At 46.9% G+C, this 13,311-nt stretch overlaps 6 protein-coding genes across 6 annotated transcripts; 3 read left to right on the top strand and 3 right to left on the bottom strand.

The window, feature by feature from the left end:
- Positions 1-322: 322 nt before the first annotated feature.
- On the bottom strand, positions 323-1,425 carry MCYG_02315 (fatty acid oxidation complex subunit alpha; the record flags this gene model as incomplete). Its single annotated transcript, XM_002849335.1, has 3 exons — positions 323-1,053; positions 1,124-1,223; positions 1,288-1,425. 3 exons carry the CDS (start codon positions 1,423-1,425, stop codon positions 323-325), a joined length of 969 nt encoding a protein of 322 aa, XP_002849381.1.
- A 368-nt stretch (positions 1,426-1,793) lies between these two features.
- On the top strand, positions 1,794-5,477 carry MCYG_02314 (topoisomerase 1-associated factor 1; the record flags this gene model as incomplete). The annotated part of the gene is made up of 4 exons (XM_002849334.1): positions 1,794-1,880; positions 1,946-2,183; positions 2,248-4,395; positions 4,447-5,477. The coding sequence occupies 4 exons, from the start codon at positions 1,794-1,796 to the stop codon at positions 5,475-5,477; spliced, it is 3,504 nt and encodes a 1,167-aa protein (XP_002849380.1).
- A 291-nt stretch (positions 5,478-5,768) lies between these two features.
- On the top strand, positions 5,769-6,740 carry MCYG_02313 (phenazine biosynthesis protein; the record flags this gene model as incomplete). The annotated part of the gene is made up of 1 exon (XM_002849333.1): positions 5,769-6,740. One exon carries the CDS (start codon positions 5,769-5,771, stop codon positions 6,738-6,740), a length of 972 nt encoding a protein of 323 aa, XP_002849379.1.
- A 768-nt stretch (positions 6,741-7,508) lies between these two features.
- MCYG_02312 (conserved hypothetical protein) lies at positions 7,509-8,617 on the top strand (the record flags this gene model as incomplete). Its single annotated transcript, XM_002849332.1, has 2 exons — positions 7,509-8,150; positions 8,222-8,617. The coding sequence occupies 2 exons, from the start codon at positions 7,509-7,511 to the stop codon at positions 8,615-8,617; spliced, it is 1,038 nt and encodes a 345-aa protein (XP_002849378.1).
- A 425-nt stretch (positions 8,618-9,042) lies between these two features.
- MCYG_02311 (RNA polymerase II transcription factor B subunit 2) lies at positions 9,043-10,613 on the bottom strand (the record flags this gene model as incomplete). The annotated part of the gene is made up of 3 exons (XM_002849331.1): positions 9,043-10,285; positions 10,352-10,439; positions 10,490-10,613. 3 exons carry the CDS (start codon positions 10,611-10,613, stop codon positions 9,043-9,045), a joined length of 1,455 nt encoding a protein of 484 aa, XP_002849377.1.
- A 391-nt stretch (positions 10,614-11,004) lies between these two features.
- Positions 11,005-13,069, bottom strand: MCYG_02310 (uracil permease; the record flags this gene model as incomplete). Its single annotated transcript, XM_002849330.1, has 6 exons — positions 11,005-11,219; positions 11,278-11,398; positions 11,475-12,487; positions 12,558-12,711; positions 12,807-12,868; positions 12,955-13,069. 6 exons carry the CDS (start codon positions 13,067-13,069, stop codon positions 11,005-11,007), a joined length of 1,680 nt encoding a protein of 559 aa, XP_002849376.1.
- Between the last annotated feature and the right edge of the window lie 242 nt (positions 13,070-13,311).

The raw sequence follows: 13,311 nt of genomic DNA, 5'->3' as shown, positions 1-13,311 counted from the left end.
TTACTATTCTTTATTTGGTCCATTTCCTACTCCTATGTAAATTGGCTCCCATCCCCCCCTGAAATATTCTGACACAAAGCTTGTTGCTCTTACTCTTAGGTAGTAATGTAGATATTGAATAAGGCTTCATTTCTGCTATACGGTGAATTTACTAGAAAAATTGCCAGAATTCAAAATTTAATACTTTAATCCTAAGTGGCGGTCTATATGCTTAACACATTGATATTTTATCACCTGCAACGTCTACCTTCACCATAAATTACAGACTCGAACGGTTCTCACTTAACTGAAGTAACCTCAACCTCAACCTTTTAGAGTGCAATTAATAATCGTAAAAGCCCTTTCCAGCCTTCTTGCCCACCCAGCCGGCGTCAACCATTCTCTTCAACAGTCCTGCGGGCCGGTACTTGCTGTCTCCAGTTTCTTGGTGCAGAACATTCATGATGGCCAAACATGTATCGATACCAATGAAATCAGCAAGAGTCAGGGGGCCCATGGGAACGTTAGTTCCGTATTTCATGATACTGTCAATATCCTCCCTGGTGCCAATCCCATTCTCCAGACATGAGATTGCCTCGTTGATATATGGCATAAGGATTCTGTTTGCTAGGAATCCAGGTGAGTCTGTGGATCGAGCGGCGATTTTACCCATTCGCTTCATCAGCTCGAGAGAGGTGTCGATGGTATCTTGGGAAGTTTGAAGGCCGGTAATAATTTCCACTCCCTTTTGGATGGGGACGGGGTTCATAAAATGAGTAGAAATAACGCGGGATGGGCCAGAAAGGTCCTTGGGATCATTGGTAGTTGCGGCGGCAATTCGAGTGATTGAGATGGAGGAAGTGTTTGTGGCAAGGATGGCGTGAGCAGGAGCAATTTGAACCAGCTTGGAGAAGATCGAGGTCTTGAGATCTGGGATTTCAGGGACAGCCTCGATAATGAAGTCGGAGCTTGAGAGGTCTTCGAGTTTTGTGGTTGGGGTGAGCATTGAGCGGACCTTGTCAGCAGTCTCCTGTGTGATGCGCTCCTTTGCAACATCTTTGGCAAGGAGTTTTTCTGTATTCCCATCAGTGTCGAAGCTCTATACTGGTAATTTTATAAGGTCTCTTCCCGGAACACTGCTTACCGGCAAACTTGAGCCCCTTGTCTAAAGACGCTTGGGAGTTGTCAACCAAAGTAACGGGGATATTTGCCTTTTGCGCAGCAACCAACGCAATTCCCAGACCCTATAGAAACTAACTATCAACAGCAAAGTCCATTGAGTGCGAGCACGGGTTAAATTGTTCATACCATCTGTCCAGCGCCAACTACTCCGAGACTCTTGACTTCGGCGGCCACTTGTGCCGCAGGAGTTGAGCTAAACGCACGAACCCCACCAATTGAGGGCCTGACCGCCAACAAACGTCCTGCAACTGCGCTTCGGAACATTGTGGACTAAGCACTGAGCGTATTGAAAAGGTAGAAGAATATTAAAACCCAGCCGCAGCAGTGATGGAAGTTGTCTGTTGTTGTTATGTTGAAAGATCGCTTCACGTGGAGTTGAGCCTCGGCGACGTCACTTTTCTCCGGCTTGCGGCTATTTTCGGGGGTTAGCGGATCATAATTTTACCGTTCCCGAAGCGCGTCTCAAGTTGACGCGTTTGGCGTTTGGCGTTTGGCGTTTAATTGAAAAAAACAGCTCAACGACAGTTAAAAGAATAAATAATATTGATCCTCCCTTACAAGTCAAGATGTCTAATTAACAAACTAATTGGTACGAGGAGTATTGAGGTATTAGATACTACTCATTCTAAGTAATGGATGCTGAGCCGCTGGTTGCGCAGGCGGGCGACCAGGTGGTTGACCCCGAAGTGCGCTCATTCATCTACAGCCTTGTCACTGCGGTAAAGTAGCCTGCTTCATATCTATAGCGTCTCCCAGTGTGCTAGGACTGACGGATGTATGGTAGCTTGGCGGATCTGCGAACGATGAAGCTGGACGTTATACTCTTGGAGATGATGCACTGGGGTGTCTGCGAGATCTTAAGAAATGGCTACGGTTCTACGACGAGAAACTGAATCGGCTGGATGTTGCCAGATGCCTGGCCGAGAGCAACCTTGTCAATGGCGACTTAATACCGATTTTGGCTCTATGGGATGAAGTTAAGCCGACAGACAAGTACAAGTCAAGGATTACTTTGGCATGCTGTGAGGCCGCAACCCCAGTCTATACGTAGAAATTTGTTGCAGAATATGGCTAATGTTTGCTTAGTAGAATTGCTCGTTCCCTTAACATGGCCAGTTGAAATCCATAGCGAAATGACTATTAACCACCATCGACACACCCCTTACCTCCAGCGCGCCCAGATTTCTTATAAACGAGGGATACTCGGCCATCCTTCTAACTCTATTCTCCGGTCAATTATCCGCATTGGCCTCCCAAGCATAACAACCCCTCGACCGGAAAGATCATCGCGAGACGAAGGAATTTTGAAACTTGTCCTATATTTATTTAGAAATGTGACAATAATCAACGCTACCCCAAATCTTTTAGTGGAAGGCGACGAAGATGAAACGTCAAGGTCAATGACAATCAATGCTTTTCATAATCAAGACGTATTCGCCATGCTACTCACACTATGTTCAAACATTGAAGAGGAGTTCACCTTCCAGGATGTTATCCTTCTCGAGATATTGTTTCATCTCATCAAAGGCGTTGAAGTTAAACAACTGTTCATGGACAACAGCCAACGTAGTGCAACCCGCACTGATGAACTGAAAGGACTAATGGATGCTGAAAGCTCTTTAACCCGTGATCGTTCAAAGCACGCCCCAACTCGCCATGGCAGGTTTGGAACTATGATCTGGGTAAAACGACAGGATGAAAAGGTGTCTTCTGTATCGGGCCAAGATGTTCTACTTAATGACCAAGCGGCGTTTGACAAGATGGATAAAACTAAGAGATGGAATAAACCGAGAGGGAGACGGCCGGTGATGGATGAAACGTCGAATAATTTTAACATGCAGGTTCACCTAACCTCCTCTGCTCTCCACCATCTTCGACTTTTTGTTGAAGAGTTCCTTGATTCGGGGTTCAATCCTCTAATGACCAGTATACGAAAAGCTATGGAGCGAGAGTCTGACCGTCTGACCGAATCTTCGTCCCGGCATTTTTTCTTCGTCGGCTCTTGGTTTTTAAATGCCGAACGGGCGCGCCGTGCGCAGCAAGAGGAAGCTCGCCGAAAGGCGACTGGCTCTGCAAAAGAGATCGAACCTGACAGTTTTGCTCTTGTAGCGAGTGTCCTTAACCAGGAAACCTTTATTGCCCTTAATCGATTCATGCAAACCAGTCTCGACAACAAAGAATGGCAGGACCTTAATGCTGGCATGTTATCATTTACACAAACTCTGCTTACAGTTCAAGAAATGGCAAAGTCCGCTCTTGAAGAAGACCAAGAGATTGCTGAGAATATCCAAAGCCGCATTTTCTATGAAGAATCAACCCACGACAGGATTTTGTCTACCCTACGAGGTTATAAAGGCCAAGGGTTTTGGTATCTTGACGCCTGCACAGAGCTCGCGCATGTTTTCCTTCGGATGTTAGAGCAATATTCAAAGCAAAATGTGGACATGCAAGTCCGATCTAAGCGAATATCAAGGCGTAAGAAAAAGGTGCAAAATCAGAGCCAAGAGAACATGGGAGAAGAGGATGATGGATTTGATAATTCGGAGGACGAAGAAGCAGCGGATAGGGCAGAAGCTGTTCGCAGTGTTGCAGAGAGATCGTTTGATTTTAAACGGTTTTGTTCTAAGTTTTGCACACAAAGTTCTGTCAACACCTTTGTTGCCTTAGCGTCCTACTATCGCGATTTGGATACTGAGCAGCTGAAACGTGCGCATCGATTTTTCTACAGGGTTGCATTTAAACAAGAGTTGAGCGTGCTTTTGTTCAGGCTAGACATCATAGCACTCTTCACTAGGATGATAAAGGGGCCGGAGGGCCTAGCCTCCTCGAATCCTGTTTTTGGGGAATGGGAAGAACTTGTTCGCCAAATCCTAAAGAAGCTTTTCCGGAAGATTGACGAGCGGCCGCAGTTAATTACAGAGCTATTGTTTAGCAAAATTCCTGCTACTGTGCATTACTTGGAATACGGCCACGACAAACAGACACTGACAGTTACATCTCGACCTGCTGCAGAGTTGGAGATCAAACCTAATGCTACTAGAACGACTGACGAAAACATCCGAATTGTCGTGTCAAGCTTGGTTGCAGATGGTAGTGAAGACTTGGTTCGATGGTTATGTGAGATCCTTGATAACGCGCTGAAAGATAGGAAGAGCTGGGAGCTCGCGGATCTGGCACGGGGGACACAAGATGCAGCCGATATTGTCGATATTGCCCCAAGCACACCCGCAATAGGTATTTGTTGAAAGAATCATTTTGGCTCCACCTTGACTAACCATTTAATAGAGGTTTCTGGCCCTGACGAAAAATGCAAAACAGCAATGTTTAAAAATGGTCGTTTGCGTCTCCTTTTCACGCTTGCCGGCCTGGTGCTGGCTGGTGAAGATGTTTTGGGCACCCCTTGGAGTATACCTGGTTCCATTTCATCCGCAGTGCTCGAGGAGACCCACAATTCTATTCAACAACATTGTGATAATCCAGCCCCTGAAATTGATGGGGTCGACCCTCACACGCTTATACGTCGAAAACGTATAGCTGGCACGGCCACCAACAATGACGACTCTACAGCCCATGTTAACTTTGGCAGTGATTCTGAGGGAGAAGACCTAGGCCTTGATCAAGTGCTCTTCCCTCCAAATCTCCGTTCAAAGTCAAAAGCACTCAAAGAATTGAAACAAAAGAGGCGCAAGGGCAAGAAGGGAGATGAGGATGAAGACAATCACCTTGACGAGGAAGCTTTAAACGCTCGCCGACTAGCGCGTGAGCAGAACGCACTTGAACGACAAAAGAAGATCAAGAGTAGCCTCTTTGTTAATGCTAGTGATGATGAAACTGATGATGAAGCTGATCAAGAATTCTTTGCGCGAGAGGCAGAAAGACGGAAAAGGCAGGCCCAGCGAACAGAGGACGCAATGGCTTTAGATATACTAGGGGAGAGAACCGGGAAGGCGAAGGGGAAACGAAAACAGGCTATTTCAAGTGACAGTGACGAGGAAGATGAAATTAGCAGCCAAAGGAAGCGTGCAAGGAGCCAGAACCCAGCGTCTGGAAGTGATGTTGAAGAACTGGGCGCTACCTCTCAACTTAGAGCGCAGACTCCACCGACATCTACGGAAGACGACCTCATATTTGATATTGGAGAAAAATCGCCAGCGCCGACGTTCCAGTGGTCATCTACTGCGGCCGACATACCTGCTAAATCTATAGGTGAACAGGATGATGACAATGATGAGGATGACGATGAACCTATCACGATGACACGATCACGACGGCCTAAAATGATGGCTGGATTCATGGTTGACAGTGATTCAGAGTAAACGGGCTTTGGTTAATGGCTTCTTGGTGTATAATCTTATGCTGCATTTACAAGGCGTGCAACTTGGGGGATGAATTGTTACACTCTTTAATAATATATTCAATCCGGCTTTACGGCGTTTCGGGAGTTTTTTTTTAGCTTTCAGCCCCCCTCATCGCACGCCCTTTAACCAGCGAAATACGAGAAATGATGAACGCAACCAAACAACTTTTTATATATATTCTCTCTGTACTATGTATAGAGATTGTTGAAAGCAGCATCTACTCGGTGATATCCTCAGCGACTACGGAAAATGGCAGCCGCTCTCCGGTATGTGACATTGGACGTGTTCACCACCAAACGCTTCAAGGGTAACTCGTTGGCCGTCGTCTTTCTCTCTGAGTCTAACCCGATTACTCAAGAGCAGAAGCAGCTGCTAGCAACAGAATTCAACTATTCAGAGACTATATTTTTCCATCCGGCGAGTTCTGATCCCGGCCAGGCCAGAAAGATAGACATCTTTACGACTGACCAGGAGCTTCCGTTTGCCGGCCACCCGACAATCGGCGCTGCGTCATGGTTACTCGTCCACTCCAAGGAAAACAATAACCCTGCTGGACTCATCACCAAAGCTGGAAATATACCGATCTCGGTCATGCCAGGGGATCCGAGCAAAGTTTCTGCTTCAATCCCGCACAATGTCCATATCCACTCCACCCGGATGCCGCTGTCGGATGTTCTGCAACTCCATCCAAGTCTGGCATCGTCACTGAATGCTCAAACCTGTCAGGATGGATTTCCAGTGGTGTCCGTAGTCAAGGGGATGACCGCAGTGCATATCCGCCTCCCAAATCTCGAGACACTCGCTCAGGCCACAACGGCAACCGAATCTATCCATTCCAAAGGTGTGGCAGACGGAGGTTATTTAGACGACGGTTGGGATGTCGAGGGCCACGTCTCGGTCTATTTCTACGTTCGAGATGTATGGGATGATGAGCTTCAGAAGAAGGTCATTCGTTCTCGCATGATGGCTGGAAATCTGGAGGATGCAGCTACCGGAAGTGCTGCAAGTGGACTAGCATCCTACCTGACTCTCACTGATCCCGAGATAAATGCAAAGGGCCAGGAGACTTATACGATCATCCAGGGCGTTGAGATGGGGAAGAGAAGCGAGATAGGCATCCAGGTTATACTGAAGGAGAATAAGAAGGAGATCGAGACTGTCTATCTTCAGGGCAGTGCTGTGAAAGTGGCCGAAGGAACAATCATGACCAGCAGTGAATAGATATAAATAACAGGGGGCATTATGTTATAGTGCTCAACAGATGCTTATACTATATCTAGTGACAATGGCCATAATAGCCAGATTAGCTCTACATTTTTTTTGGTTTGATATTGCCCTACTGCGTTACGCATGCTTATGTCGTCCAGGCGTGCCACAATACACGTCCTGCTAATTTTTTCCCGTCCTAATAAGGAAATGATAAAAATTTTCTATAAACAACTTCTTCTCACTAACAACAACCTCTTTCTCTTCATACTGCACTGTTAATCTGTGCAGGTTTGCTGGTTTTGCCCAGCTGATGATATAAAGGTCAAAGGGAGCTTCCACAAAGACAAAGCAACGAGATAGTGGAAGATGCCTCGATCTAGATACTTGCGGGAGACCCCGTCTCCTTCGTCTTCCCGCCCGCTGCTCCAGGGAGGCAAAGATGCTGCGAAGTCTGGCAGGAAGTCGTCTTTGACGACCTCGTTTCATCAATTTGCTAAAAATGCACTGCAGCCCCTGATCCGTCGTCAGTCAGATGGGGAAGCAGGTGATGGGAACCCCATGTTTGGCACTGCACCTGCTACTAGAAGCAGCTCACTTCCAGTCCGAACCAAGGGCATCTTCGATCCAAAACAAGCAGCTAAATCTCAGTCAGCTGGAGTGAACTCTTCTGAGCCTCCTTTGCCTCCCTTGCCAGCGTATGTATCTCGAGGGGCGGTGTCATGCATCCCAAAGCCAGTTACTGTTACCAACCCACGTTGGCCATTAACTGGGCAGACACAAATGGAAAACCTGAACCCATATCAATCGGAAAAGAAGCCATTTATTGGGTATCAGCAGTTGAAGGCCTTACGTGGAGTTCAGGTTCATGAAGGTGGTGATGTGAAGGCAAATGAAGCAGCACCCTTCAACTATTCCCCTGACTCGGCTTCGGATACTTCATCTCAGGCCACAATCAAGGCTACCTACAAGACCAGCATCCCGCTGCCAAAATCGACTTCGCTCTACTTCCCATCCTTGCAGAATGCCGCTGGCCCAAAACCATCCTGCCCTCCTCTTTACTCACTCAATGGTCCCAAGGAATTGCCCAGCTACGAGGGGCCCAATGATGGTGCCATCGGAATGCCGAAAGACATTCAGAGAGCCATTGATGAGTCTGAAAAAGGGTCCGTTGAAGCTTTTAGAGACCGTCGACCAAACCTCGTTCCTCCTCGTCAACTGCCCAAGAGCAAGACCCTGGGAATCCTCCACCCAAAGGCAGATATCCTGCCTGAGCCCCCTCTCTATCCAATCCACAAAGGGGCCCAGTGTTACTGTGAGGACCCTAATGCGGATTCGTTGACCGTCGACAAGTATGGACGTGTTTCTCAGCGCAGCGCCTCCGTCGAAGCTCCGTCTCCTGGTGACATTGTTGATATAAAAGTGGTAAGTAGTACCTTCACTAACAATCTTTATATGCCTTATTCACAAAGCTGACGGGAAATAACTTGTAAAAGGTCAAAGTTGCGAAGCCATACGGCTACTGGCTTGGGAGACTTGTTACGTTGATGAACAGTTTCCGCTATGAAGCCGCTTTCAACGAGCCTGATCCTCTCACTGGCTATGGAATCGCAGGTAATACCATCGAAGGCAAGGCTCCGATGTCTGTCAATCTGGACGACTACTACATCAAGCGTGCCTTTATGGTGTTGGAGAGAGCTTGCCTCACTTCTGAAGCCAGTGCTAGCTTGACTGAGTTCAAAGACGCGTACTCTAGACGTTTCGGCCGCAAATTTTCCCAGCGCTTCGCCACTGAAATCGATAAGGGATACCCTAAATCTGAGAAGACTGGTGGAAAAGGTGAAACTGGGGTCATGGATATTTTCCGCTCGGTCCGAAAGAGTTTCGGTTAAGAAGAAGTCGACGTCAGTTGAATAATGCAGATTCCATGTACGGATGGTGCTGCATTTGCCGTTGGTGATTCAAAATCCCAGCTGCTATTTGTGCGGAGCTCCAAACCAATGTTGATTATTTGATGAATTTGAAATGATGTCAACCAAGGGAAAACAAAAGTCATGGGAAAAAAACGAGGAAAATGGGAGGAATCCAAAAAAAGGGTGTGTTTCTTAGTTAGCCTTGCTCCAGGCAGTTATTTGAAATAAAATAATCCGTACATCAATCAATTCGCCCAATCGTGCGCCGTCGTAACCCTGGAAAAGCTGCTGGAAGGTATACCTACCAATTGGATGCTTACCAGAATTCTTCATTAACGAATATTGTGAGATAAAAGCTGTGTGTCAGGCTTTCTATAGTCCCATGCACTTCTCTCTCTCTCGTTCTAACCCCTCGAGGCCGCTCTACTACGTAGAAATGCAGCGACTTGTTCATGCCTGGTAACAAAAAACATCCTCCTCGAATCAGACCTCCACACCAATACACCGATCTCTTCAGCATATTTGCAAGGGGCCTCAAACTCTGCAAAGGTGTCAAATTCTTTGAAAAGGAACCCAGACGTTGCTTTTATTCGATCTCTTTCTAGTTGCCAAAGCCGTATTTGATCGACAACAGTAGGTGGTAATATCGAAGCTGCAACATTTGAGGTAGACTTTTTTGTCTTACGCATCTGTGGATGAGCATGCGTTGTGAGATACGACACAATTTGGTCAGCAGTAATGCCCATTTCAATGGCTCGACGGACAGACTGTCTGGTTATTTTGCCCGTTATAAGGTTCGGGAATCGAAACTTTAGGGTCGTAAAGAGGGAGATTAAAGATATCTGTAGAGGGGATGAAGTGTATGCATATAAACGGTAGTTTGTTTCGACGATGATGAATCCAGTCCCTCCGTCAGTGGCTGAGGTGGGGCCTGTGCTGGGTGCTGGGACGACGGGTTCGCCGGAGACTGGGCCTGGCATAGCCAGAGAGTCGGAGGTAAGTGTAGTGGCCAGCCTCGTTGGATAAAATCGAGTTGATCCCGAAGCCGGTGTATGCTGGTATACGATGCCAAAGTCGGTGAGATCAGCAAGCGTTCGAAGCTGGGTAGGCGTGAGGTCGTTCTTCTCATAAGACTGGCCCAACTCGAGACTGCTAAGTAAGAAAATGAATGATAGAACCTCGACACTCTCCATGTGGATAGCTTCTGCATTCTCAACGTAGAGTATTAGAATATGCCAGACCTGGGTATTGACATCTTGTAAAACGAAAGCGAACCCCTCTTTTGTGATTTCAACTCTTCGATCCCGGATCTCAACCAGATGGCATGCCTGAAGAAGTTGTTTTACTCCTTTACTCAGGGTGATAGTTTCCCGTCCACCGCTTAATGAGCTCATCCCAACCATATACCCAAGCACGGCCTCCCATTGCTGCCTTGCATACTCATCTAAATCTGCAACGGAGACATGGTGCTTATCAGGAGTCATTGATATAACTCCAAACGAGTGGCGTTGGTCCTCTCCCATAAGAGCTTGCCGTAGAGAGGTAGAAAACGGTTCTGTGACCATGTAGGCGCGAACATGATTAGAGGTGGTTGTGCTCGAAAGTATATGTAGGCGGCCGAGAATTGAGAGCGAGTTATCTCTTTCACTATATTCAACTCTTCGATTAGTAGGTATTTCCCTATGATCCTGGGCTTAGAAATAAGTGTAATACCGTCTGCTATCCGATCTAACCCATAACTCTAGTTCGGTTGCTGGAAGGGGATCTTTGAGGTAAAGCAGTGCCATGACAAAGCATTTTGCTAAGATATTATTAGCAAAACCTCGTTATTATCTTAGAACTGGGCCATACCAAGATGTGGTAGCATCCGTCGAAACACCGCAAGAGCTGTCGAAGGTTGCTGATACAGCTTCAGAAAGGTAGTACCTGGACGACCCTCCAGGTACTCTAACGGGCGGAACGGTACGGCCGCCATCGTGTACAGCTAGACAGAAGAGGACTCTGCCGTGCAGCAGGTTTTTATCGATCTATCATAGCGGGTATAATCCTACCTTGATCAGAATTAATTTTCAACGCATGGAAGAAACAAAAGAATAACGAATCTGAGGTTAAAAGGCATGCGGATTACATAATACACAACAGGCTTCACTATGAGATGGGAAAATCGGTAGAAGGAAGAATATAAGAGTGTGATAGGAATTAATATATATTAAAAATGTTAGCAGAGTCACTGGATCACTCTAAGCGGCTAATATCAGCAAATACAGGTGCGTGTTAGAATTAATCTCTAAAAACATGAAGTATAAACATATGCTGGAGTAGGGAGCTTTCGGCAGAAGACAGCCTTCATAACAGGATCTTTCGCGTTAACAGAGAGACCTGGAATCTGTCTTTGGGACCTTGTGCTCAACACTACTATTTCTGTCTGGAGTAAAATCTGCTGTTCCCACGGCAGACTTTTCACTCGACTCCGCCATTTCACTGGCTATATCTTGAGCTTCCCGTATGGAAACTGACTGGATGAAGTTTTTCTGCGCCTGGACTGGCACAAGGTAGTCAAGCAGCACTGAGATGGTAAAAGCTGAAGGATTTAAACAGGTAAGTAATGTTGCCACATACGTCTTGTTGGATTAACTTACGGATAAAGAAACCGGTTAGGGAAGCGATGTAATATAGCTGGGATGCTCCAGCTGTGACAGCAAGCTTTGGGTTTATAGAATGCACCATTCCAGGCATATGAGGAGCAACCCCGATGGCCCACTAATGAAGAGAATAAAAATTAGTATTAATGACGAGGGGTGGATATAATTCTCCAAAGGTGAAAAAAAGGCCTTACCGCAAGGACGGTTCTCCAGTTCACGCCATAGTTATACCAGTAAATTGACTCGTTTCCAGTAATATAAAGATCTGGGACCTTAAGTCGTCGTTTTTGTATGATGAAGTAGTGAGCTGCCGCAATGCCAACGAAAGGCTGTAGGAAGACGACATAAGAAGACAGCACAGAGATAAAGACAAGCGCTCCACTCAAGAGGTACCACGGATTGATCACCGTTCCCAAAATAGCCGTCAGAGCCTGTCCACGCCGAATATTTATATACTTCGGAAGCAAGGCAGACATATCGGTACCTCCGCAGAAGGAATTTCCGGAGATATTGAGCACGAGCTGTGTGATCCCAAAGGTAAAGGCGCAAAAGAAGATACCAACACGGTTCTTAGAGCTAGGGTCAGCATCTTGAATCGCCATTAAAAGACTGGCCACGCTCCAGAGAGCGGCTCCATATCGCTTCTGAGTGGCTGCAATTGTCAACATGCCCATCACGTTTGCTAGCCAGGCGGGGAACGCTCCCATTCCCTGGGACCAAATGCCAGCGGATCGTTTCCGAGCAAAGCGGGCGTAGTCACCAATGCTCAAGGTCCCTGCAGTAATACTAGACATTGTTGAACCAATGCCGAGGAGAAACATCCAGCCGGCGTCGCTGCCGCTAAGTTTATTCGTGCTATCAAGAATCTCGCCGAAGCCCTGTGAGCCCTTGGTACCACCAGCCCATGCTACGAGGACAAGTTGACAGATGAAGCCACCGATAGCACCGACATGTAGCGGGTACTTTAGTCGGCCAGGGCCGAGAACCAAGAATGGGACTTGTATGACGGAAAAGACGACGAATCCAACGAAAGCCGGTAGTGTCATACCCGTACTAGCGGGAATAGTATTAGGTATCTTGTCGATACTAGGCCAGATGGCACGAATACAGACATATGCCATCTGCCCACCCTGCCATGATTGCACTCCGAACCAGACAATCGAAAGCAAGATGCGATTCAGAACAACAAAAGCAGATCCGTAGAAGCCTGGTGAGGAGGGTAGTCAGAAGAACATCCCGAACAAAGTTTTGGTACTCGAGCTGGATTCCGTACTCACCCCAGCTAATGCGCATAGCAACTGGGAATGAAATCTGGTATTCCAGTCCGGGGAAGCTGGTGACAACAATGAGAATGGACGCAAGGATATGGCCAATTAAGGTTGCGACCGTAGTTTGCCACCAATTAAGCCCAGTAGCCAGAAGAGCAGAGCCCTACGCAAGGGAGAAGTCAGATTATTGGGTTATTTTCTTTAATAACTTGATCTTCTTGAGTACGCCAATCGAGCAAAGAAAGGTCGCCGACTTACCAATTGGAAATTTGTAATATTAAAAGCACCGACGCACCAAAACGAAAAGTATTCATGCCAGCCTAATAACACATAGTTAGCCCTTTATCCTTTATTAGATCAAAAGAGACGGGGGCTAGGACAGCTTAATGTCCCTTCCTGAACATACTCCATGTGCGCCTGTCTTTCTCTATGGGCTTTATATCGTTGTTCAGCAGCCATGTTGGGCGCGGCTGGCCAGGAGGATGGGGAACTTCCAGTCGCTGGAGGAAAGAGGACGGCATCTTATCGTGTTCTATTTGCCTCAGCGAGTCGAAAAGAGACGCCTGGAGAGAAAGGCGAAACCACCGGACGAGGGGAGGGACCGATTGGTATATATAACTTTTTTTTTTTTTCAAAGCTCATCTCGTACTCCCATCAAACCCTCCGATTACAGCAGAAAAACGGCACAAAGCCGGCTTATGCAGCTGCCCAAGACGTACACAGTAGCGTGGCATTTAATGTCCTGCAGAAACTTCGGGGTTCC

Source organism: Microsporum canis, genomic scaffold (genome assembly GCF_000151145.1).
Source record: "Microsporum canis CBS 113480 supercont1.2 genomic scaffold, whole genome shotgun sequence".
Taxonomy (NCBI): Eukaryota; Fungi; Ascomycota; class Eurotiomycetes; order Onygenales; family Arthrodermataceae; genus Microsporum; species Microsporum canis.
This window is presented reverse-complemented; position numbering and strand designations above follow the sequence as displayed.